Below are 25,905 nucleotides of genomic sequence, written 5' to 3'. Positions count from 1 at the left end.
TTTTCACAAAAAAAGGAAATATAAATGACCTCCAAAAAGCCACTAAAACATGCTTAGCCTCACTCTTAATTATGGATTAATTTTTAAAAAAATTTAATGAGACACAGTTAAAGAGTATATAGATAGAAATATAATAGAAAGTGGCAATAAAAACATGTAGTTTTAATTCCAATGAATGCCAAATGGTATAGAATGTATATTATTGCTTTGTACTATATTTATTTTTACCATCTTATTATTCCTTTTACTATTTACTATGAATAGTAAATATAGTGAATAAGATGTGGGAGAACAGGAAGGCAGGAAAAATGAGTCATAAGAGCAGGTCAGAGTGAAACTATGCCGGAGAGGACTCAACCCCCTCTTTCTGATTTAAAGACGAAGGGAACCACCAGCCTGGGATGCAAGCAGCCTCTGAAAGCTAAGAATGATCCCAGGCTGACGGCCACAAGTGAAACAATGACTTCAGATCTAAAAGCACAGAAACTGAGTCCTGCCAAAACTGAAATGAGCTTGACAACAGATTAATCCTAGAGTCTCCAGAAAGAAATGTAGGGTTGCTAATAGTTTGATTTCAGTTTTAGAAGACCCAGAGCACAGGAACCAGCTAAGACATGACCCAGAGAAACCTTGAGATAATAAATGGGTGTTGTTTCAAGCTGCTTAAATTCTGGTAATTTGTTATGTAGTAAGAGAAGACCAACATAGATAATTGTCTAAATGCTATTTCATTACTGACAGTAAGTTTTAACAACTATGGCTTAAAACTAAAATCAGTATTTTTTTTATTTTTAAATTGGAAAACCCACCATTTTTGATAAATTAGATAGTTCCTTTGTTGATGACTTTGTTTCCTTCAGTGCTTCAGTCACTGCTTCTTTGTTCTCCTCAATACTAGCACTGACATTTTGTACCACTGTAGAGTAGTGATGATATAGATTGTCAAGTTTCTCTATCTCTCTCCTAAGAGGAAAAACATGGTTGCTTTTATCCACAATGAAAGGAAAATCATGTTTAAAATTTTGTGTAAATTAGTTTCTGACATAACAATGCAAATCAATGGAATTTATCTTTTCCTAAAATTTGTCCTATCCCAAAGCAACTTTTTAAAAATACTATTTAGGATCAAGAAGTAAATGGTGAGAAAAAATTCACCAGATGTATTTATGTTTCCAATGGGAAAAAATGAGGCAAAAGTGATTCCTAAATTATTTAAAATAAATCACCTTTTGATTTAATTTCAGGTGATAGAGCTAAGCACCTTTGATTCAGAGGGTGGGCAGGACAGGGATGGGAAGGCAAAACAAAAGGAAGAGAAAAAAAGAAGAGAGGTTGTAGAAGTGAAAAGACTGCATATTATTAAAGCCCTAGTTTACTGTTTTATCTCTCTCAGTCTTAGAGGTAAAATGGAGGAAACTGCAGCTTAGGAAAACAACAGGTTTACCAAAAAATAAATTGCCAAGTATTTTGATCTTATGTGATCTCCACAAAGAAAGCCAGAGCTAAACTGTGACCCACATAAACCTATATCCTATCCAGTAGGTAGCAAACACATTCCAAAGATAGAAGTCCCTTTTGATACTGGTGTTACAGTTTATATACACAAAAAGTATGTCAAGAAAATGGCAAAGTTATCATTTCCACAAAATATCAGTAAGAAATACAGATAACTCCACCTGGAAGTAGCCCAGGTTCTCATGCACTAACCCTGATTTTAGGATTAGAGTCAAACGAAACTGAAAGATACAACTTCATTAAGGAAATGAAAATTAAAACAATAAAAAATAAGCAAAAGATTCTTCTTTACCCTTCCACGTCTGGAGAGTACAGGTCTCCCTATCAGAATTCTAGAAGCCAAGTAGATAACAAGAGATGGGGACCCTCAGCATTCAAAATATATGTTTGATTATATTTCTTTCTTTCTTTTTTTTCCTTTTTTTCCTTTAAAAAATTTTTTTTAACATATAATGTATTATTTGCTTCAGGGGTACAGATCTGTGAATCATCAGTCTTACACAATTCACAGCGCTCACCATAGCACTTTTCTCACTAGTATCTATTTCCCCCAGTCCAGATAATGAACTACAGACTTTGACTGAGTAAGAACTGGACAACTGCCCAATGTCATCGAATTTAGGAACTAAGTATTATTTTAGTTGTCTCCTTATTCCATTTGCTAAACTTGATGCCACCAATTCCTCAGCTTTTTAAGGATTTTTCAGGGTAGATTTTGCTACTAGTGCCCCTAGACACCAATTGTTCAGATTTTATCAATCTCCTATCTGCTAAATCAGAATAAATTTAGAAGACTAAAATGGGAAGAATCATTCTACCTGTTAAGAGTTACAATGTAAAGCTTCAAGATACTAAAGAGCATATGCTATATGCATGTTTCCATTCATATGGATTTCAAGAACAGGCAAAAAGTCTGGTGATAGAAGTCAGAATGAAGATGACCTCTTTGGGATAGAAGGGGGCAGTGGTACAGACTGGGAAAGAAAACAAGAGAAATCTCCAGTGTACTGAAAAGCTTCTATACCTAAATCAGGGGCATGGTTACATGAATGAATACATATTTTAAAAATCATCAATGTGGGGCGCCTGGGTGGCTCAGTGGGTTAGAGCCTCTGCCTTCGGCTCAGGTCATGGTCCCAAGGTTCTGGGATTGAGCCCCACATCGGGCTCTCTGCTCGGCAGGGAGCCTGCTTCCTCCTCTCTCCCTGCCTGCCTCTCTGCCTACTCGTGATCTCTGTCAAATAAATAAATAAAATCTTTTTAAAAAATCATCAATGTATACACTTGATAGCATACATAATCATGTTTCTGTATGTGTATTCTCAACAAATTAAAAAATCATGAAGAACAATAAACATATCTCTAAAATTTTATATAACAGATCATTTACAACTCCTCTAATGCTTACAGTAGAATTTTAGAAAATATACATGATCCTGGAGGCCTGGGACAGATCCCACATCCGACTCCCTGCTCAGCAGGAAGTCTGATTCTCCCTCTGCTCTTCTTCCTGTTCGTGCCCTCTCACCCTGCTCCTGCTATCTGGCTCTGGCTCTCTCAAATAAATAAATAAAATCTTTTAAATTTTTTTTTAAAAAATAAATTAAAAGTAAAATTAAAATAAAATTCTAGGCTTAAATCCCTGGTTTTAAGAACTCACAAGATTCAGCTTCTGTTGGTTTCAAAGCCAAATGTTATGGGGATCCACCTACCCCTTGCCAGCTCCCCATATGATAGTCTGTTTCTTGTCCTTCTCCACACAACTGGCTCCCTCCCTGCCTTGGATGGCCATGGTCCATATGGCCCTTCCTACCTTCCATGATGTACTTTTTTTTCTACCTTTAGTTGTGAGTTTGTTCTGCCAGTCTTCAAGTCATTTTCTGGGTTATTTACATTACTGTGAATGTTATCTAGTTGTACCCATGGGAGGAGACAAGCTTAGCATCCTCCTACCCTGCCATCTTCCCAGCCTCTCTGTCTCATTTTAAAGTTATTTATATATATATTGTCAAATTGCCTATAGATGTATATAACAAGTATATATAACAGCTATCTATGTATGTGCAAAAGTGACTATTTTTTAAAAATCTCCAGCATGGGGTATTATTAAAAACAAATTATGTAGCCATGTATTATTATAACAGCATCCAAGTATTTCAACTTGCATTTGTTTGATTTCCAATAAAATGGGAGTATTTAAAAATATATATAGACTTCATTTTGCATTTTAGTAATTAGAGTATTTTTTATTACATTCTTGATGTATTTGTGTTTTATGATATTCTTCTAATTCTTCTTGTTCACTGTAAATTCTTTATGGTCTAGTATATCAAAATAAAATTTTTATTCATTCAAATTGATTAATGATCATATTCATTGCGGAGCTGGAATCAAGTAAATATAAGCAAAATGAAGAACACAAAATTTATACATAGTTCTATTATCTAGGTAATACCCATTAATGTTTTTATTTCCTCACATACAATGCATATTTTAAATATTGTCTATTATTTAATAAGTCAATCACTCTTGTAGCTCATCAGATTTGTTATATGTCACTCAGTTATATGTATTTTCTAATTTACATTTTGGTTTCTTCTTTGATCCATGGGTATTAAAAATACATTTAAAATTTTTTCATGATGAATTTATTATTTTATACTTGCCTTTTTATTACTACTTTCTAGCTGAATTTGTGGTTTAGTCAGGGAATATACAGTTTCAACCCACTGAAAATTATTGAGTCTTCACTTTTGGCTCAGTGACTTGGGGTGTTTTTTATATTTTTTTGTTTTTTTGGTAAATATTCCTTATGTACTTTACTTTACTGAATGTACTGCTGATTACTGTTTCAATAGGTCAAGTTTACTAATCATAAAACTTAATCTTTATATTTCCTTGCTATTTCAAGTGCAGTCTACTTATTGAATGTACTATTGGTTATTGTTTCATTAGGTCAAGTTTACTAATCATAAAGGTTAATCTTTGTATTTCCTTGCTATTTCAAGTGCAGTCTATGGACCATCAGCTTTACCTAGGGGCTCCTACAAAATGCAGAATCTCAGGCACAATTCAGTCCTACTAATGAGAGTCTACATTTTTAAAAGTTTCCAAGGTGATGTTTGAGAAACCTTGTTCCTTATCACTACTGATTTTTACTACTTTTTTTATTATTGAGAAAAGTGTGGTAAAATTACCTGCTATCACAATGTGTCTCCCTACATCTTTTTGTTGTTTTTTTTTTTTTTAAATGCCATTGGGTTTTGCTTTATGTTTTGAAGTTCTCTCAGGTTCTTATTTTAAAGTTGTTATACCTTTCTGGGAGTTGATTAAACTTATTCATCATTGTAAATTGATTCTTTGAATACTTTTTGCCTCCAGGAGAGGGAGAAGCAGACTCCCCATTGAGCTGGAAGCCCAACAAGACTTGATTCCAGGGCACTGGGATCATGACCTGAGCTGAAGGCAGAAGCTTAACCAATTGAGCCACCCAGGCCTCCCCTGAAGGATATTTTCTATTTTCATAGATTTCTTGATTTTTAATTGATCTTTAATATGTTAAATATATCTATAATCTAATTTTCAATTTTGTTGTTAAGAAATATACTGACCTTTTGACTGATTGCTATGAAACTATTCCATGCTTTCCTTTTAAGATCATCTCTTGATTTTGAAAGTCTGTTAATTTTATTTTATTAAGATACTTTGAATGTGGATCAATTTTTATTTATTCTGTTGGGATTTGTTAGTCTTCCAGTATTATTGATCGATGCATTATAATTATCATTATTCCTGGGCATTTTCTTTTATATAATATATATATAATCTTTTATAGATTAATATATAATAATATATGAATATATATATAAATTTAATATAAAAATAATATAAAAATAAACATAAATAATATAAATCTAAAATTTATATAAATAATAAATAAATAAATATATAAAAGATTAATATATAAACTTTTCAAACAATACCTTGGTACCATTTTCTAATACTTCTAGGACTCAAACACATATTAGTTTTTCTTATTTTATCTTCCATGCCTCTTGATCATCTTCTCCTATTTTCTACATTTTCAAACCTTCTGAAGACTTTCTTCTGGCATATTATCCATATAATTCTGTTGTATTCTGGGTCTACTGTGAAAGCCATAGGTATTACCCCACAAACCTCCAACTATGAAATGTGCAAATTACCAAAGAGCTCTGTGGTTGGTAAGCAGCTTCCGACATGACTTTCACTGATATCTGCCTTTTGATACTCTCTCCTAAAATCACTTTCCCTTGCATGTGGGCCAGATCCAGAGAGTTTCTTCTAATAAATGGAGTAAAGTAAAAGTGATGGAATATCATCTTTATGATTAGGTAGGAAGAGCTGTGACTTTTGTCTTGTTGGCATTTTCTTGCTCTATTGCTTATTTGCTCTGATGAATTTAGCTGCCATGTTTTGAGGTGCTCTATAGAGAAGCCCACATGACAAGGACACAATCTAGGCCAATGACCCTTGAAAATCAACCTGCTAACAACCAGGAGTGTGATAACAAGGAGTGTTTTACTTAATTTGGTCTGCTTGATCTATCGTTTTCTGACAGAAATATTTAAAAACCTGATGCTAGTCAATTTATTCTTATAATGCTCTCAGCAGTTTCTTTACATATTTCTAGGTTATATTAAGTGCATATGATTTTATAGTTTTTCTATCCTAATAGTAGATTTTCATATACATATATATATATACATGTATATGTATATATATATATATATATGTACACACATGTATTACTTTTTAAAGATTTTTATTTATTATTTACTTGAAAGAGCAAGAGAGAGAGTGCAAAAGGGAGTGCAGAGGCAGAGGGAGAAGTGGACTCACTGCTGAGCAGACTAACTGCTGAGCAGAAAGCCCGATACAAGGTTCCATCCCAGAACCCTGGGATCATGACCTGAGCCCAAGGCAGATGGTTAACCTACTGAACCACTCAGGTGCCTCTAAGCCTGGAATTTTAAAACTCAGAAGCCTCTGCTATGGGAGAGCCTAGAGGGCAATAGGAAGCCCAGTCCCTGTCCTTAAAGAGACAGCAGGATAAACAGCCACCAAGGATACAGCATAGAAGCAGCAGTTTGAAAAATGTCTGGGGCATACAGAAAGGAGAATTATTTACTCATCTCACAGCATGTATCATAGGAGCAGGGATAACAGGGAAACCTCTCCAGAAATAAAAAAGCTGGCAGGTGTCATTTCTCTCCCTTGCCCCCAGCATAAACACATGGCTACCTACAGGAATCAGTACAGCAACAATGCTCCCTACTTACCTGTACCAAGCCCTAACCCCTCTAACTACAGCAGATCCATCCTTTCTAGTCATGCTTGCCATGTTGCTGCACTGTGGCATCCCTCTCCCAGAATACTGGTGCAAACCCTGCCAAAACCACATCATCTACCCATGAATTTTACGGTGCCTGAATTCTAACAGCAAGGTTGGAAGGTCTCATTTTGCAAGCAGAACAGTGTGCACCTTGTTAAAATGCACCTCATCTAGCTGGGACCAAATATTGCCCACAAAAAGCAAAGAGAGCTTCTGCAAATGACTGGACTGAAGGAAAGAGTGGCCAGAACACAACAGCGGGGCATAGGCAACACACATAAGAGACACTCCTGAAGTGCCAGGTCCTGGGGAACACTGCAGGACCTCGTCCTCATAGGGCCATTACTGGCAAGAGCAGGAAACATAGCTTACTTTCCTAATATAGAAACAGATATGGAGAATTAGACAAAATGAGGAGACAGAGGAATATGTCCCAAATGAAAGAATAGGACTAAACCACAGCAAGAGACCTAAGTGAAACCATGTAAGTAATATGGCTAGTAGAAATTTAAGGTAATGATTATAAAGATACCACTGGGCTTGAGAAGAGTGGAGAACATCAGGGAGGCCCCTTAACAAAGAGATAAAAAGAAACAATCAGAGGACACTTTTTAAGTGTAAAAATACACTTAGAAGGATAAATAGTAGGCAGAGGAAGGAGAGGAACAAATTAATGACTTGGAAGAGTAATGGAAAACAATCAAGCTCAGAAAGTGAGAGAAAAAAGAATTACACAAATTAAGAATAGACTCAGGGAACTCAGAAATTCCATCAAACATACTAACACTTGTATTATAGAGATCCCAGAAGAAGGAGAGAGATAAAAGGGGCAAAAAATTTATTTAAAAAAAATGAATACCTGAAAACTTTCCTATTTTGTGGAAGGAAACAGATATCCAGATCCAGAAGGCACAGAGATCACCCCAACAAAATCAACCCAAGGAGGTTCACACCAAGACACATAGTAATTAAAAAGGCAAAAGGTTGTGATAAAGAAAGAATTTTAAAAGTAGGAAGAGAAAAGAAGAGAGTTATATACAAGGGAAACCCTGTGAGGCTATCAACAAATGTTTCAGCAACAAACTTTGCAGGCCAGAAGGAGTAAAATGATATATTCAAAGTGGTGAGAGGGAAATATCTGCAGCCAGGAATACTCTATCCAGAGAGTCTATTATTCAAAGTAGTAGGAGAGACAAAGAGTTTCTCAGACCAAGGAAAACTAAAGGAGTCATGACCACTGAAACCAGTCCTACAAGAAATATTAAGGAGGACTCTCTGAGTGGAAAGGAAAGACCATAAGTGAAAGTATGAAAAATAGAAAACACAAAAGCAGTAAAAATAAGTGTATCCATAAAAATAAATCAAGGGATTTCTAAAATAAAAAGACATAAAATATGACACCATATACCTAAAACTTGGGGGAGAGAGGAGTAAAGAATGAGTTCCAACTTAAGCAACCATCAACTTAATCTACATTGCTATGTGGAGAAAATGTTATATAAAAACCCAATGGAAACCCCCCAAAAAACAGTATAAACTATGAAAGAGAGCAAGAGAAGAAAAAAATCAGAGAAAAACTACAAAAACAACCACAAAATAAATAACAAAATGGCAATACATCCATAACTATCAATAATTACTTTGAATATAAATGGACTGAATACTCAAGAAAAAAGACAGAGTGACAGAGAGATAAAAAATAAGATCCATCTATATGCTGCCTACCAGAGACTCATTTTGGAGCTAAAGACACATGCAGATTAAAAGTGAGGGGACAGAGAAACATTTATCATGCAAATGGATGTCAAAAGTGAGTTGGGGTAGCAATACTTATAACAGACAAAATAGACTTTTAAACAAAGACTGTAATAAGAGACTAAGAAATGCATTATAAAATAATAAAGGGGACAATCCAAGAAGATATAACAAATGTAAATATTTATATACTCAACATGGGAGTACACAAATACATAAAGAAGTTAATTAAAAACTTAAAGGAATTAATCGATAATAATACAATAATAGTAGGGGACTTCAATACTCCACTTACATCTGTGGACAGATCATCCAAACAGAAAATCAACAAGGAAACAGTGGCTTTGAATGACATACTGAATTAGATGGACTTAACATTTTATCCTAAAATAGCAAAATACACGTTCTTTTCAAGTCAAGTGCACACAAATATTTTCCAAAATTGATGGTGTATTAGGCTATAAAATAAGTCTCAACAAATTAAAAAAAATTTAAGTGATACTATACATCTTTTCTGACCACAATGCTATGAAACTAGAAATCAACCACAAGAAAAAATCTGGAAAGACCACAAATATATGGAGGTTGAATAACATACTACTAAACAAAGAATGGGTCAACCAAGAAATCAAAATAGAAATGAATAATTACATGGAAACAAACTAAAATAAAAATGAAAGGATCCAAAACTTTGGGATGCAGCAAAAATGGTTTGAAGAGGGAAGTTTATAGCATTACACGCCTATCTCAAGAAGCTAGAAACAAACAAACCACCTAAACTTACACCTAAAGGAGCTTGAAAAAGAATATCAAACAAAACTTAAACCAGGAGAAAGAAGGAAAGAAGAAAGACTAAGGCAGAAATAAATGATAGAGAAACAAATAAAACAGTAGAAGAGATCAATGAAACCAGGAGCTGTTTTTTTTAAAAAGATCAACAAAATTGATAAACCTCTAGGCAGACTCATCATAAAAACAAAAACAAAAAAAAACAAACAAACAAAAGGCAGAAAAAAGAGAGAGGACTCAAACAAAATTACAGGTTAAAGAGGTGAAAGAACAACAAACACCACAGGAATACAAACAACTGAATGAGAATATTATGAAAAATTGTATGCCAACAAACTGGACAACCTAGAAGAAATGGATAAGTTCCTAGAAATATATAACCTACCATAACTGAATCAGGAAGAAATAAAAAATTTGAACAGACTGATTAACAGAAATGAAATTAGATCAGTAATTAAAAAACTCCCAACAAACAAAAGTCCAGGGCCAGACAGTTTCAGAGGTGAATTTTCCCAAACATTTAAAGAACAGTTAATATCTAATCTTCTTAAACTATTGGAAAAAATAATAGAAGAGGAAGAAAAACTTCCAAATTCATCCTGTGAGGCCAGCATTACCCTAATACCAATGACAAATAAAGGCACAATAAATAAATAAATAAATAAATAAATCCAAAAAAGTGTATCCATAAAAATCAGTCAAACCCACCCACTCCCCCAAAAAACCAAACAAAATTACAGGCCAATATCACTGATAAATGTACATGCAAAAGTTCTCAATAAAATACTAGCAAACCAAATTCAACACAGTAAAAAAAAAGCCATTTACCACGATCAAGTGAAATTTATTCTCAGGATGCAAGGGTGGTCCAGTATAAAAAAATCAATCAACATGATGCATCACATTATAAATATATAAAAAATATAAGGGTATACAAAGAGAAAGTACAAAAATCTTTTCAATAGAAGCAGAAAAAGCATTTGACAAAGTACAACATCATGCATGATAAAAACCCTCAACAAAGGAGGTTTAGAGGGAACATACCTTAACACAATAAAGGTTTTAAAAGAAAAACCCACAGTGACCATCATACTCATTAGGGAAGAACAACTTTTCACATATGGTCAGGAACAAGACAAGGATGTCCACTCTCACCACTTTCATTCAACATAGTACTGGAAGTCCAAGCCATAATAATCAGACAACAAAAAGAAATAAAAGGCATTCAAATTTTTAAGGAAGAAGAAAACGTTCACTATTTGCAGATAACATGATACCATATATAGAAAAGCCTGAAGACTCTACCAAAACATTTACTAGTTCTGATAAATGAATTCAGTAAAGTCACAGTATACAAAATCAATGTGGAGAAATCTGTTGCATTTCTTTTTTCTTCTTGTTTCAAGGTTTTATTTAAACTCTAGTTAGTTAACACTCATTTCTATACACTAATAATGAAGCAGAAAAAGGATAAATTAAGAAAATTATCCCATCTATAACTGTACCAAAAATAATAAGGTAACTAAGAATAAACTTACCAAAGAAGTGAAAGATCTATACTCTGAAAATTATAAGACACTGACAAAACTGAAAATGACACAAAGAAATGGACAGACATTCCATGCTCATGGATAGGAAAACCAGATATTGTTAAAATGTCTATACTACCCAAAGCAATCTACACGTTAAATGAAATCCTTATTAAGATACCAACAGCATTTTTCACAGAACTAGAACAAGCAATTCCAAAATTTATAGGGAACAAAAAAGACTCCAAAAAGCTAAAGCAATCTTGAAAAGGAAAAGCAAAGTCGGAGACATCACAATTCTGAACTTCAAGCTATACTACAAAGCTGTAGCAATCAAAACAGTACAGTACTGCATAAAAAGAGACATATAAATCAATGAAACAAAGTGGAAAACCCAGAAATAAATCTGCAATTATATGGTCAATTATTCTTTGACAAAGGAGGAAGGAATATACAATGGGGACAAAAAAGTCTCTTCAATAAATGGTGGTACAAAAACTGGACAGCTACATGCAAAAGAATGAAACTGGATGACTTTCTTACACCATACACAATAATAAATTCAAAATGGATCAAAGACCTAAATGTAAGACCTGAAACCATAAAAGTCCTAGAAGAGAGCCCAAGTAGTAATTTCTCAGACACTGGCCATAGCAACATTCGTCTAGATAGGTCTCCTGAGGTAAGGGAAATAAAAACAAAATAAACTATTCAGACTACATCAAAACAAAAAGTTTCTGCACAGTGAAGGAAATAAAAAAAAAAAACTAAAAGGCAATCTGTTGAATGGGAGAAGATGTTTGCAAATGACACATCTGACAAAGGGTTAATATGCAAAATATATGAAGAACTGACAGAACTCAACACCCAAAAAACAAATAATCCAATTAAAAAATGGGCAGAAGACACCAATAGACATTTCTCCAAAGAAGACATCCAGATGGCCAACAGACATGAAAAGATGCTCAACATCACTCATCATCAAGGAAATGAAAATCAAAACTACAATGGGATATCACCTCATACCTGTCAGAATGACTAAAATCAAAAACACAAGAAACAACAGGTGTTGGCAAGAATATGGAGAAAAAGAATCCTTCGTGCTCTCTTGGTGGGAATGCAAACTGGTGGAGCCACCGTGGAAAATAGTACAGAGGTTCCTCAGAAAGTTAAGTAGAACTATCCTATGACACAGTAATTGTACTACTGGGTTATTTACCCCCAAAATACGAAAACACTAATTCAAGGGGATACATGCACCTCTATGTTTATTGCTACATTATACATAGTAGCCAAATTATGGAAGCAGCCCAATTGTCCATTGATTTATCAATGGATAAAGAAGATATGGTGTACATATAGAATAGAATATTATTCAGCCACAAAGGGAATGAAATTTTGCCATTTGCAACAACATGGCTAGAGTTCAGAATATCATGCTAAGCAAAATAAGTCAGTCAAAGACAATTAACACTTGATTTCACTCATATGTGGAATTTAAGAAACAAAACAAGTGAGCAAAGTTGGGGGGGAGGAGAGCAAATAGAGAGACAAATCAAGAAATAGACTGGTAACTATAGAGAACTAATGGTTACCAGAGGGAATATTGGGTGGGGGAGAGATGGGTGAAATATAGGGTGGGGATTAAAGAGTACATTTATCATGATGAGCACTAAGTAATGTACAGAACTGTTAAATCACTATACTGTACACCTGGAAATAATATAATACTGAATCTTAACAATACTGAAATTAAAATTTTAAAAAACTTATAAAATTACAGAAAAATAGTACTTTAGGAATCTATACATATGTATATTATATATATAAAAGACATATATCTTAATTTATATATAAACTTGGTCATAAGATAAATATAGGTTATTGAGATTCTTTCTCTTTATCTGAATTTTTATACAGGAATATAAATTACATTTTAATCAATATTTTTGTTCTAAATGCTGTAAGCAGCGTTAATGAAAAATTCTTACTTGTAGGCTTCTATGGTTGTTTCATCATTATGAATGTCTTGCTCCATGTTTTGTCTAATTTGTTTAACATTCAATTTGGCATTTTCAACATTTTCTATAGCTTCTTCAAGTTCTTCATGAGTTTGTTTGTATAATTCCATTGCCTAGAAATGAAAACTATTTTTGTTAATACATGAACTTAATGGGTAATTAAAAGAATCAGGCAAGAGAAAAATCAGAGATAGGACTTAAATTTAGGTAGTTTTGATCTAAAGAAAAAGTCCTTTACATCAATTTTCTTCCCATATTATTCTATTAGCACAGTAAATTTTTAGGTTTCCATTAGCCTGAAAAGCATCAATAAGAGGGATGCATAAAAGGTATTGAAGAAACAAGTTCAATATTCCAGGTGATATGAGCAAAACAAAATATTCATTTTTTAACCTACAAAAGAATCGTTACTTATTGTTTTTATTGTTGAAATAATATTTTACTGTAGAAAAACCAGAAAACACAGATGAAAAAAATAAGTGAAATCAATTGTAATCCTAACAGGAATAATCATTATCTTAATGAAAGGGTCCAAAATATTCCATTTTTATTGTTTTTATTAATTGTCAAATATCATAAACATTCTCCCTTCCTTCTCCATTTCTCCATTCTCTGTCAACCTAGAGAAGAGGTGGTTGTAGTCTGGACCTCCTGCTGGAAAGCCCAAGGGAAGGAAGTACAAGGCAGTAGGGAGTGAACAGTCCTCTCTCCAGTGGGTCAATCGGTAGACTGAAATAAAGCAATTGCCTCCTGAAAAAAGCAATAATGTTCATTAATTTTTTGAATAGCACAGGTAGTAGTAACCTCTACAAGATTATCCTTCAGGCATAGGAGTGTAGATGTATACATTTTAGTAGAGAGCAAGGAACACACCAGAATGATGAGCTAAGCAAAGAGAATGTAAGAGAATTCCTAATATCAAATAGACCATGTCCAACTTCTCAGTGCCTTTAGAAGAGGTAACCTGTGGGCATTGCTGGAGTGATGGTCTCCATGTTGGGAGCTAGGTTACATCATATGAGACAAATTCATCCCCAAGGCAAGCTCTTGAGTTGGGTTTGTGTGGCACTGTTATATACTTCCGCCATTGATACTCCAATTGATGTGGATAATACTCTTGTGGCTCTGTGGCGTTATGAGACTGGGCTGCTTGCAGAATTTGGAGGCAACATAGAACCTTGGAGCTTGATTTGCAATTATCTTCAATTTGCAAGATATGCACTAGGGCTCAAGCATGCTGACTAGAGGCGTTCAGTCCTTTAAGCAGTTAGTTTTTTTAGCATATCTCTAGCCAGGACCTCAAAACTGAGTCAAGACAGCAGAATAAAATAAAAATAAAATAAAATAAAGTTATATGATAAAGGACTATAAATAAAACACTACACTATACTTCCTCTGGCCCCTAGCAATCACTAATCTGTTTTGTTTTATAGATTTATCTGTTCTGGATATTTCATATAAATGAAACTATACAGAATGTGATTTTTTTTTAAGATTTATTTATTTGACAAGAGAGAGATCACAAGTGGGCAGAGCAGCAGAGAGAAGGAGAGAGGGAAGCAGGCTCCCTGCTGAGCAAAGAGCCCAAATCAGGGCTCAATCCCAGGACCTGAGAGCATGACCTGAGCCAAAGGCAGTGGCTTAACCCACTGAGCACCCAGGTGCCCCAAGATGTGATCTTTTGTTTTTAGCTTCTTTTTTAGCATAATGTCTCAAAGTTGATTTATGTTGTGACATATAACAGTATTTCATTTTAAAATTTCTTCCTATGGTATAGATATATCACATTTTATTTAGTAATTAATCAGGTGATGGACATCGGGTTGTTTCCACCTTGGGTTAATATAAACACTGCTGCCATGAACAAATGTACATTTGCTTTTGTTTCTTGGTTATCAGTTTTCAGTTCTTTGGAGTATATATCTCAGAGTGTAATTCCTAGAACATATGGTATTCTGTGTTAAACTCTTTGAGGAAAAGCAAGCATCTTTTCCACAGCATCTGCAACCATTTTACATTCTCACCAGCAAGGTGCCACAGTTCCAATTTCTTCACATAGACACTAAAACTTGTTATTTTCTGTTTTATATTTATTCCCATCCTAATCGCTGTAAATGGTATCTCGCTGTAGTTTTGGTTTGCATTACCCTAATGACTAATGATGTTGAGCATCTATCTTGTTAAATGTTTGTTGCCTAAATATCAAAAGTTGTTGGGAGATGTGAACACTTGATTACTATAGGATCATGGGTTGCTGTGCAGTAATACTTCATTGCTAGTTTAACCAAAGTGACAATTTAATATTTTTTAAAGTAATATGATTTTTAAAGAACCACAGTCTTTCCTAAGTGAGGAACTTCTGTTTACTTAAATAATCAAGGATATAATATAATAAATATAAAGCATAGAGAGTTATTTTAGTAGGACAAAGAATCTCTGTAATCTGGGCAGATGACACAAGGAAACGTGTATCTTTAATAGCTTCTTTTAAGGGCAAATCAATAGTCTAAAATTATGTATTTATTTTAACAGATAGAAAACCACATTCTAGTTTTGCATTAGTATAATATTTGATATTAATGCTCTTCTTGAAAGTCTTATAAATAAACACATCAGACAATGGCCACCTTTGATAATAAATAAAATTGTCTTTTCACAAATCAAAAAAAAATGTTTGTTGCCTATTTGTATGTGTTTGGAGATATATCTATTCAAGTCCTTTGCCCATTTTTAACTTGGCTGTTTGTCTTGGGTTGTTGAATTTAAAAAGTTCTTTATATATTCTAGGTACCATACCCTTCTGAAATGTATAATTTGCAATATTTTCTCTCATTCTATAGGTACTTTTCTGATAGTATCTTTTTTACTTGTTTTCATTGACACACAGTTTTCTGATAGTATCTTTTTTACTTTTTCTCATTGATACACAGTTGACACAAAAATTAGTTTCAGAAGTACAAGACAGTGATTCAACAAAACCCATACATTACACTGTGCTCACCCCAAGTGTAGCTACCATCTGTCACCACATAACACTAATACAGTATCATTGACTATATTGCCTAATCTGTACCTTTTAAAAAAAAGTTATTTATCTGAGAGAGAGAGAGAAAGCATGGGATGGGCAGAGGGCAAGGAAGAGAGAATCTCAAACAGACTCTGCACTGAGTGTGGAGCTTGACACGGGGCTCAATCTCACAAACCCGAGATCACCACCTGAGCCAAAATCAAGAGTCGGACACTTAACTGACTGGGCCATCAGGTGCCCTTGTTATGCTATACCTTTTATCCCAGTGGCTTATTTATTCCATAACTAGAAGCTTGTACCTCCCATTCCTCTTCATCCATTTGCCTATCCATCCACTTCCTCCCCTGGCAAACATCATTTTGTTCTCTCTATTTATAGGTCTATCCCTAATTTTTGTTTTTCGGATTCTACACATAACTGAAATCATATAGTATTTGTCTCTGATTGATATATTTCACTTAGCATTATATCCTCTAGAGGTCCATCCATGTTCGCACAAATGGCAAGATTTTGTCATATTTTATAGCTGAGTAATATTCTATTGTGTGTGTGTGTGTGTGTGTGTGTGTGTGTGTATATATATCACATCTTCTTTATCCATTCACCTGTTGATGGACACTGATGTTGTTTCCATATCTTGGCTTTTGTAAAAATGCTGCAATAAAAAAAGGGGTACATATATCTTTTCAAATTAGTGGTTTTGTTTTATTTGGGTAAAACCCCAGTAGTGGAATTACTGGATCATATGGCATTTCTATTTTTAATTTTTTGAGGAACCTCCATACTGTTTTCCACAGTGGCTGCATCAATTTACATTCCCACAACAGTGCATGAGGGTTCTTTTTTTTTCCATATCCTTGCCAACACTTGCTACTTTTTGTCTTGTTGGTTCTAGCTATTCCGAAAGGTGTAAGGTGATATCTCATTGTGGTTTTGATTGGTTCTGATGATTGAGATGTTAACCATCTTTTCACATATCTTTTCTTCTTTGGAAAAATGTATTTTCAGGTCCTCTGCCCATCTTTTCTTCTTTGGAAAAATGTATTTTCAGGTCCTCTGCCCATCTTTTAATTGTATTACTTATTTTTTGGTATTATGTAAGTTCTGTACATATTTTGGATATTAACTTTTTATCAGATATTGATAGTGTCCTTTGGCACATAAAAGGTTTTCATTTTTTTATTGAGGTACAATTAATATATAATAATTTCAGGCATAAAACATAATGATTCAATATTTCTATATATTGTGAAATTATCACCACAGTGAGTCTAGTTAACATCCATTGCCATACATAGCTAGAATTTCTTTCTTGTGATGAGAACTTTTAAGATGTACTGTCTTAGCAACTTCCGAATATATAATACAATAGTACTAACAATAGTCAACATGCTGTACATTAAATCCTCATGACTTACGTATTTTATAAATAGAAGATTGTACTTTTTTTTAATTTTAATTTTAATTTTTTATTTATTTATTTATTTTTAATCATCTTTTTTTAAAATTTATTTTCAACATAACAGTATTCATTGTTTTTGTACCACACCCAGTGCTCCATGCAATCTGTGCCCTCTCTAATACCCACCACCTGGTTCCCCCAACTTCCCACCCCACCACGTCTTCAAACCCTTCAGATTGTTTTTCAGAGTCCTTAGTCTCTCATTGTTCACCTCCCCTTCCAATTTCCCCCAACTTCCTTCTCCTAACTCCCCATGTCCTCCATGCTATTTGTTATGCTCCACAAATAAGTGAAACCATATGATAATTGACTCTCTCTGCTTGACTTATTTCACTCAGCATAATAAGATTGTACTTTTTGACTCCCCTTCCAGTCATCTTCTAAACCCTGCATCAGGCAACCACCAATCTGTTCTATCCATGAAATTTTTTTTATTTGTTTTTTTCTTTTGATTCCACATATAAGTGAGATCACATGGTATTTGTGTTCCTCTGTCTAACTTACTTCACTTAACATAATGTCCTCAAGGTCCATCCCTATTGTTGCAAATGGCAAGATTTCACTCTTTTTTTTGAGTAATATTCCATTTAAATATTTAAATATTAAATATTCCATATTTTTTGAGTAATATTCCATTATGTGTGTGTATATATATCACTAATATATATACACATATATGTGTGTATATACACACACACATACACACACACACACCCATACCACATCTTCTTTATCCATTCATCCATTGATGGACATTTAGGTTGTTTCAATATCTTGGCTATGGTAAATAATGCAGCAATGAACATGGGGGTGCACACATCTTTTCAGTTTGTGATTTTTCTTCTAATAAATATCCAGAAGTGGAACTGCTGAGTCATACAACAGTTCCATTTTAATTTTCTGAGAAACCTCCATTCTGCTTTCCACAGTGGTTGCGCCAATTCACATATCCAGCATACAAGGGTTCCTTTTTCTCTAACATTTTTGCCAACACTTTTTACTTCTTGTCTTCTTGATAATAGCCATTCTGACAAATATGAGATGATCTCTCACTGTGGTTTCGATTTGCATTCCCTGATGATTAGTGATATTGACAACCTTTTTCATGTACTTATGTACTTGTTGGTTATCTGTATTTCTTCTTTGGAAAAATACTTATTCAGATCTTCAGCCCAATTTTAAGTCATATTGTTTTATTTTGATGTTGAGTTGTATGAAGTTCTTTATTTCAGATATTAACCCCTTATCAGATATATGATTTGCAAATATTTTCTCCCATTCAGTAAACTGTCTTTCATTTTGTTAATGTTTCCTCTTGTCATGCAGAAGATTTTTAGACTGATGTATCCCCACTTGTTTATTTTTGCTTTTGTTAGCTTTATTTTTGGTGTCAAATCCAAAACAGCAAGTAAAATGAATGAACAGTAGTTTGACCTCTAAAACAATGTCAGATTAGAAAAAACAACTTGCAGAAACTTTTACAATGGTCGATACTATTTGAAAAACTTTAAAAAAGAAACCATGCATTGTGCTTAAATATGTATATATAAATATACAAAATTCACCTCGAAACAGATTTTCCTGATAAGGTTATTTTTGGAGAGTGAGGAAGGAAAATGGAATCGCTGAGAATATAGGACACACTTAACAACTCTATTTATTTTAAAATAATAAAAAATAAATATGAGTTAATTCTGCTCATTCAGTGGCAGGTATAAGTAATTTATTTTTCTATAACACAATTCCACAATAGGAGAGTTAAATGTTAATTAATCATTGAAAAGATTTTATAGTTTATTATCATCAACAATAAAATTGACTGATATATTCTGCTTGCATTCTCTCCCAGTTTGATTTAAAACTTCAAAAATTATCATGTTGTTCTAAATCTCCAAAATTCTATTCGTAGGTTGACTATTAATACTCCTAAGTATAAAACAGAAGATGACACAGTTTAAATGAATATCAATTAATTGTATTATGTGTAGTTTAATAGTTCCTTTAGGAAATTAATAGTAGGTTAATTTTTAGTGAAAATGAAACATTTAAAGATATTAACTTCTTATAGCTGAAATATTTTGTACAACTAAGTAACAATCTATAAAATGCATTCATTTATTCATTTACCTCAAATTTCTTTGTTTGAAATTCTTTCAGAGCTTCAAGTTCTTGGTTCTGTTTTGAGTTAATTAGAGGACCAAATTTATTCATGTAGTCTATGTCTGCTTGAAGCTTTGCATTAACTTCTTCTAATTTTGCCTTTTGCTCCTCAAAATGTTTCAGTTGATAAGCTTTATCTTCAAGATGCCATTGTAATTCTACAATATCTCCCAAACAGGCTTCATGTTCTAGACATACAATAATAACAAAAGAAAATCTGATTTTAAAACAAGAACTCCAGAAAGAAACCTTTATTTGATAATAGAGACATATGAAATATCTTGGATTCAGAAATTACTTATCCATGAAGCTTACTAAATTTAATATGTTATCTTAGTAGTGCATTATAAAATATATTGCTTTCATCATTTATCATCAAAGGGATTAAAATATATGTTTTATAAGCTAAAAAGTGTTCTAGTATGAATCCTGCCTATTACAACCAATCTATATACTGGGTTATGTATAACTATTCTATGAACTACAAAATGAGAAAAACTGCAAGAGTGGAGGCCTTCTAAAATTATCTAGAAGTAAAATGATGCGATAGGAGTTATAAATGTCAGAAAGGAGAAGGAAAAAATAACTACTATTTTCTATTGATACAATTATATATCAAAACACAAAAAAATAAATTGAAAATTGTTACAAATAGGATAGCTTATATTAAAAAACGTTTATTATTGTAAGCCACTGAGTTCCAAGGTGATTTGTTACAAATCATTATTGTAGTAAATAAAATTAATTCACATGACTAAATGCAAACCAAAATTAGAAGATTTAACATTGTGTTATTGCTAAGGTCTTCTTCCATAGTAGAAGAACCTTGTGAGCATTTCTATGGGACACAACTGTCTTCACACTCCATCCTCTCTGAAAGATCAATCCCCAGAACACTCTCCTAAACTCCCTTTCACCAGTATCAACATTCATGTTCTTTCCAACTCCAATTATGCTATCCTTTTTGCTACTTCCCCTTTGCATCCCAGGACTTTACTCCTTCAAGGTAATCTGTCTTCACCCTTCCTATATTGAGATTGTAAAACAGCAGCTCCTCGAATTGTGTCAACATACCATTCAAATACATAAACCAGTACTTAAACCAGTCTGCGATTTTTTTTTTCTCTTCCTTTAGGTAATCAGTCATTGGGACGTGCCCATGGACCCATGAATGTAGATTAAGGGAAGGACAGGGAATCTAAAGAAGCAGGTACAATGAAGAGTACCAGGGAAATCTGAGTCATTAGTTTATTTGGGCCTTCAGATGATGCTTGGGTATAATAAATGTACATACTCTTATGTTGTAAGGAAATGCAGCTGTGCATATCTAATTCTATATTTTTTAAGCTTATGTAACACCCAATTTCTGATGAAAAACTTACTTCTGATTATCTTTTTTGAGAGGAAAAATAAAAAGACATTTGCTAGATTATTGGCTGCATGTTGGGTGCCAGTCGCTGTCATTCTGTGGGGGAGAGGGGAATGCAGTGGCCAAGTAGAAAGGAAAGTAGTCAAGGGTATAAAACCCCACCCTCACTCTTTTCCATTATCTTCCATGGTCTCTTGCCACTAATTCCCAGTGGTTGAACCAGCAGGAGGACAGATTACAAAAGATATGTTTGATACAGTCCGTTATCAATCAGACTCATGGATCACAAAACAGAAGATACAAGCGTGAGTGGGCTGGTTAGGGGGATGAATGGATCTGGAGGACTGACCACAAGATATCTAAGAAAAAAAGGAATTTCCTTAATATTTTCATTAATTATAAATTTAAGTTTTTTACAAAAATTATTTAAAAATTCTATAAACATCAAACTTAATATTAAGGCTGCTAAGGAGATAAAGCATTTTTCTTGTCACATAAGCTAGATAGAGACTTTGAGAATCCAAAATCTTTAAGAATATATACTTCTGTAACCTGTAAAAAAAATTTCTAAAATTTAGAAATTATATCCTAAATGTATCAATATAAAGGCAATATATTCCTGAAAGCACACTACTTTTCAGGAATATTTTACAAACAGAAGGCACCTAAAAACTATATAGTAAAAATGAATTTAAATTTCATTGCATGTGTTAGCTACTTAAAATAAAACAGATGAAAATAAATTTCAGTTTTGTAAGTAGATCTTTAAGTTTTTTAAAAGATCTTTAAATAGTTTTTTTTTTTTTTTAAAGATTTCATTTATTTGACAGAGAGAGACAGCAAGAGAGAGAACATAAGCAGGGGGAGTGGGAGAGGGAGACCCAGGCTTCCCGCTGAGCAGGGAGCCCAATGCAGGGTTTGATATGGGGCTCGATCCCAGGACCTTGGAATCATGACCTGAGCTGAAGGCAGAAGCTTACCTGGCTGAGCCACCAAGGTGTCCCTAAAGATCTTCAAATAGATCTTTAAATAAAAGACAGCTCAAGCAATAAATTATCACCAATGGCAAGAATATATTCCATCACTGAAATATATTTATAAGGTATGGAAAATGTGCATGTACGTATCTCAATTTAATTTTATTTTGGCAATTCCTTAGGTAGAACTTCATACAAACCACAAACTATAATATATTCTCTTATAAAGGCCATATGAGATTATATAGAAAATTATTAGCAAAATACTAAATAAAACCAGCTACCACCGACTATTCTACTACCACTGACAAGGAAAGTCTTCCCAAACATTTTAAAAAATTGCAAGGGTGTCTGGGTGGCACAGTTGGTTAAGTGTCTGACTCTTGGTTTCAGCTCAGGTTGTGGTCTCAGCGTTGTAAGATCCAGCTCTGCCTTGGGCTCCATTCGGCGTGGAGTCTGATTCTCTCTCCAGTTCCTTCGGCCCCTCTCATGCTCTCTCTCTCTCAAATAAACATATAAATCTTTTAAAAATAAAAAACTCCAGATGACTCCTTGTGAATGTGAATGTGAATCTGCTCAAGAATCTACTGGGTTCCAGAATTTCCCAGGATGCCTATTCTGACCCTATTGTACCTTTGGTTGCCTCTAAAACACCAATATGTATATAAGTATGTATTTATAAATTATACACTTATGTTCTTGTATTAGTAGAGTATGCACATCATAAATTCTATTCAAAAACCTTGTGAATCAGAACAAACTCACTCCAAGCCTGAATTATTTACTTTTATAAACAGCTATAGAAACCAAATGTTTCGTAAAATGCACACTTTAAAGTGTGGGTAGAAAAAGGCCTACTCTTACCTGAGTTTAGAGCACTTTTTGCGTAATTTTTAGAATTAACTCTTTAGTAAAGGGCAACAAAGAGCATAGACAGGGGCAGAATTAAAATCATCCAGTCTAGGCTCTGGGCAATTTCCTGCTTCTTGAGTTCTGCTTCAGAAGGGAGTAACAAAGGGTGAGTTCAGTCTGTGAGCTCAGTATTAATTTAAAAGGAGTAAACAGTCACTGAACCTACACTTAATTTATTTTATTGAAATAACAGAATCGAGGAACCACTGGGAAACTCTATTTTGTCAGGTACAATAATGGCAAAATTAAAACCCCAATAACCAAGAAAGAAAATAAAAATAATAAAGTTTATAAATATAAAAGTTCTAATGTTTTATTGCAACTCCCTAAAATGTGCACACTCTACTTGGAAACTATAGTTTTAGAAGACATATAACAAAGGTATATATAAGTGTTCAGTTTGACAAATAATTTAATGTCTCAGGGAAAAACAGCCTCCCTTTTCCTCTCAAAAGTGTCTTAGTTTAAAAGATAGGTTTATAAGCACCTTAATATAACCGTTTATAAATCATGTGAATCCAGAATTAAAATTTCTAACTGAATTAAAAGTTATTTATAAACAAAGTCTAGGCTCAGTAGAATCATGTAGTAGGCATGCTTAATAAGCAGTGTTTGGAGAATAAAAATTCCAATACCTTTAGACTGTTTAATACTTTACCATAGGTCTCTTATTCTGTGGTCTAAAAAACCTAGTATTTCCTTTTGAAACATCTCCAGCTTTATTGTCTGCTAGAAGTTCTCAAGAAGATCTACTACTGAATTCTCAAAAGCAGATGCATGTTGCTAAAATATCATTTTAAAACTCTTTTATTTTCCTAGATTTAAAGATTTGGTCAATGACACCAATTGGAAATCACTTACATTTCTAAGTTTCAAGTACTCAAGTAATGTAGTCATCATAGGAAATATGTGCCAAAAGTTTAAATGTCCCACAAGCACCATAAAAACTATGGAATTATCAACAAACACCAAACTACAGAAGGTCCAGGTTTACTCACTGCAGTCCCAGCTACATAAATGTTACCAGCATTATCATTAATAGCATTTATCAAAAGTACACTGTTTGGATGCAAAACAATATGGTCAGAGTTGACTTTTTTCCAAAGCTTCAATTGATTATTCATGCCTCTCAAACAAAAGAAATAGCAATATGAAAAAATTCTTATTATTACCTTTCTGCACAGCTAATGGAATTTCTTGAAGTCTCCAGATTGACCAAGAATCAATTTTCATGTGAATCTTTTTCTTTCTTGATTTTTGTTGTTTTAAAGCTTCTTCAGCTTCTGCACGGTCAGTTTCTAGACTTTTAATGAGATGAATGGCCTCTGAGAGCAATGTTTCCATTTCCTGCTTTAATTCTGGACACTTTTCATCTTAAAATAGAAATATATATTCACATTTGTTAATGAACCAGCCTATAAACTAGGTGGTGGGAACATAGGTACTAATAGTATCATTTTCCTTTTTTAATATTTATATGTTTAATAAGAGAATTTTAGAAAAATGAATTAGCCTTTTTAAAGAGTTTTATTATAATAAAATCATAACATTAATTATAACTTTTGAAGACAGATTTTGAAGTGAACACTTTGTAAAATAGTTAGAATAGAGGAATCTTAAGCAATATCTCCTTGTATATTTTATCTAAAAATGTTTTTTTCATAAGCTATATTATAGAACTTTATTTTTAAATCATTCTTGTATTTCCTCTCATTCTATGACAAAAGCAAATCATAATGATTATATCAGCTAAATACTGAAAATCCTCAGATGGTTCCTAGAAACATGATACTTTATATTCCTTATCAGATAATAACATCCTTAGTTAGCCCTGCCAGGAATTCATTGTTTCCAAATTCCATTTATTTAGTTATAACACAAATTGACTCCTATAATGAGAGAAATTTGTGATTACTGGTTCACAGCTCTGAAAAGATATGGTTTAATGTTAACAAAATGATTAACATGGATATTCATTCACCTATTTATACTAGAAACACACAGAGAGCCTGTTATGTTCTGGGCAATACACTCTCTCACTAAAGATAGATCAGTAAGGAAGATGGATATGGGTTCCACTCTGGTGAGATTTATACTTGTTAACAGTGACTTTTGCCAAAATGTGACATGACAAGAAGACATAAACAAACACAAAGTGTTGAGAAAGACAAAGCCTCAGAGAGCTGAGTCTAGAAGAAAAACAGTAAAACAGGTTCAAAACAAAGGCAACTAATAGACCTCTGCTTTGTTTTGTTTTGATTTGGACAATAAAGCAATAATTTTCTGCTAGAAGATATTACATATTGGTTATAAGTGCAAGCTCAGTAGTCACAGTTTCTATTTCTAACCTAGTAAGCCTATCAAAGAAATTCAGCATGCTGCCTGAAAAGAATTCTTGAGAAACAGGTCTCTCTATTGTAATGCATAAAAATTATCATTTATGGACTGGCCCTTGATTTGGCCTCTCTTTATTTGGTCTATGTCTTCTTTTTCCAGAATCTACCACATCCTGGACATTTTACATCCTTAATTGTCTGTTTTTTTCACAACAATATACACAGTGAACACTGTGTTCTTCAGCCAACTTATGATCTATTTAGTTTCTATAAAGAGAGTCTGAAATGTTTAATTAAATTAATGCCACTTAAATCACTTCTGATGCGATAAAAATGTTTACCAAAGACATCCATCATGTTTGTACACGATCTTCTGTACTGTTTTTATGATAGCATTCTAAAATAGATGCTGTGTTTATAACTTCAGATGCCTCTAATTCATTATATTGAATCTCTCAATGTTTTTCTAGAATATCACCTCAATTAGTTTTACTATTTCATATTGAGTAGGTGAGTAACCTCCTGTAATTTTTTTAGCACAAATATTTAATTACAATAAATCTTGTCAACCTGATACTGTCTTGCACTTTGGGATCACATGTATGAGTTTACAATAAACATTACTGCAGTTAATTTAACTGTTATTATGTCCATTAACATATTAATCTTCTCCTAGCA

The 25,905-nt window shown here is 33.3% G+C and overlaps 1 protein-coding gene across 5 annotated transcripts in view; it reads right to left on the bottom strand.

Moving 5' to 3' along the window:
* Positions 1-25,905, bottom strand: part of CCDC178 (coiled-coil domain containing 178) — a 427,466-nt gene that overhangs the window by 329,847 nt on the left and 71,714 nt on the right. For 4 of the 5 annotated variants that reach the window (XM_032859669.1, XM_032859673.1, XM_032859671.1 and 1 more), the window contains 4 exons: positions 24,064-24,264; positions 19,601-19,821; positions 12,954-13,096; positions 810-963 (listed from right to left, as the gene is read on the bottom strand). In XM_032859669.1, the coding sequence (XP_032715560.1) occupies positions 810-963; positions 12,954-13,096; positions 19,601-19,821; positions 24,064-24,264 (719 nt within the window). The remainder of the gene's footprint in view (positions 1-809; positions 964-12,953; positions 13,097-19,600; positions 19,822-24,063; positions 24,265-25,905) is intronic. The other variant, XM_032859672.1, reaches the window with a different exon arrangement.

This window comes from Lontra canadensis, unplaced genomic scaffold (assembly GCF_010015895.1).
Source record: "Lontra canadensis isolate GAN:19392208 unplaced genomic scaffold, GSC_riverotter_1.0 scaffold17, whole genome shotgun sequence".
In the NCBI taxonomy this organism is placed as follows: Eukaryota; Metazoa; Chordata; class Mammalia; order Carnivora; family Mustelidae; genus Lontra; species Lontra canadensis.
The sequence above is the reverse complement of the archived record's forward strand: the minus strand, read 5'-3'. Positions and strand labels throughout refer to the sequence as shown.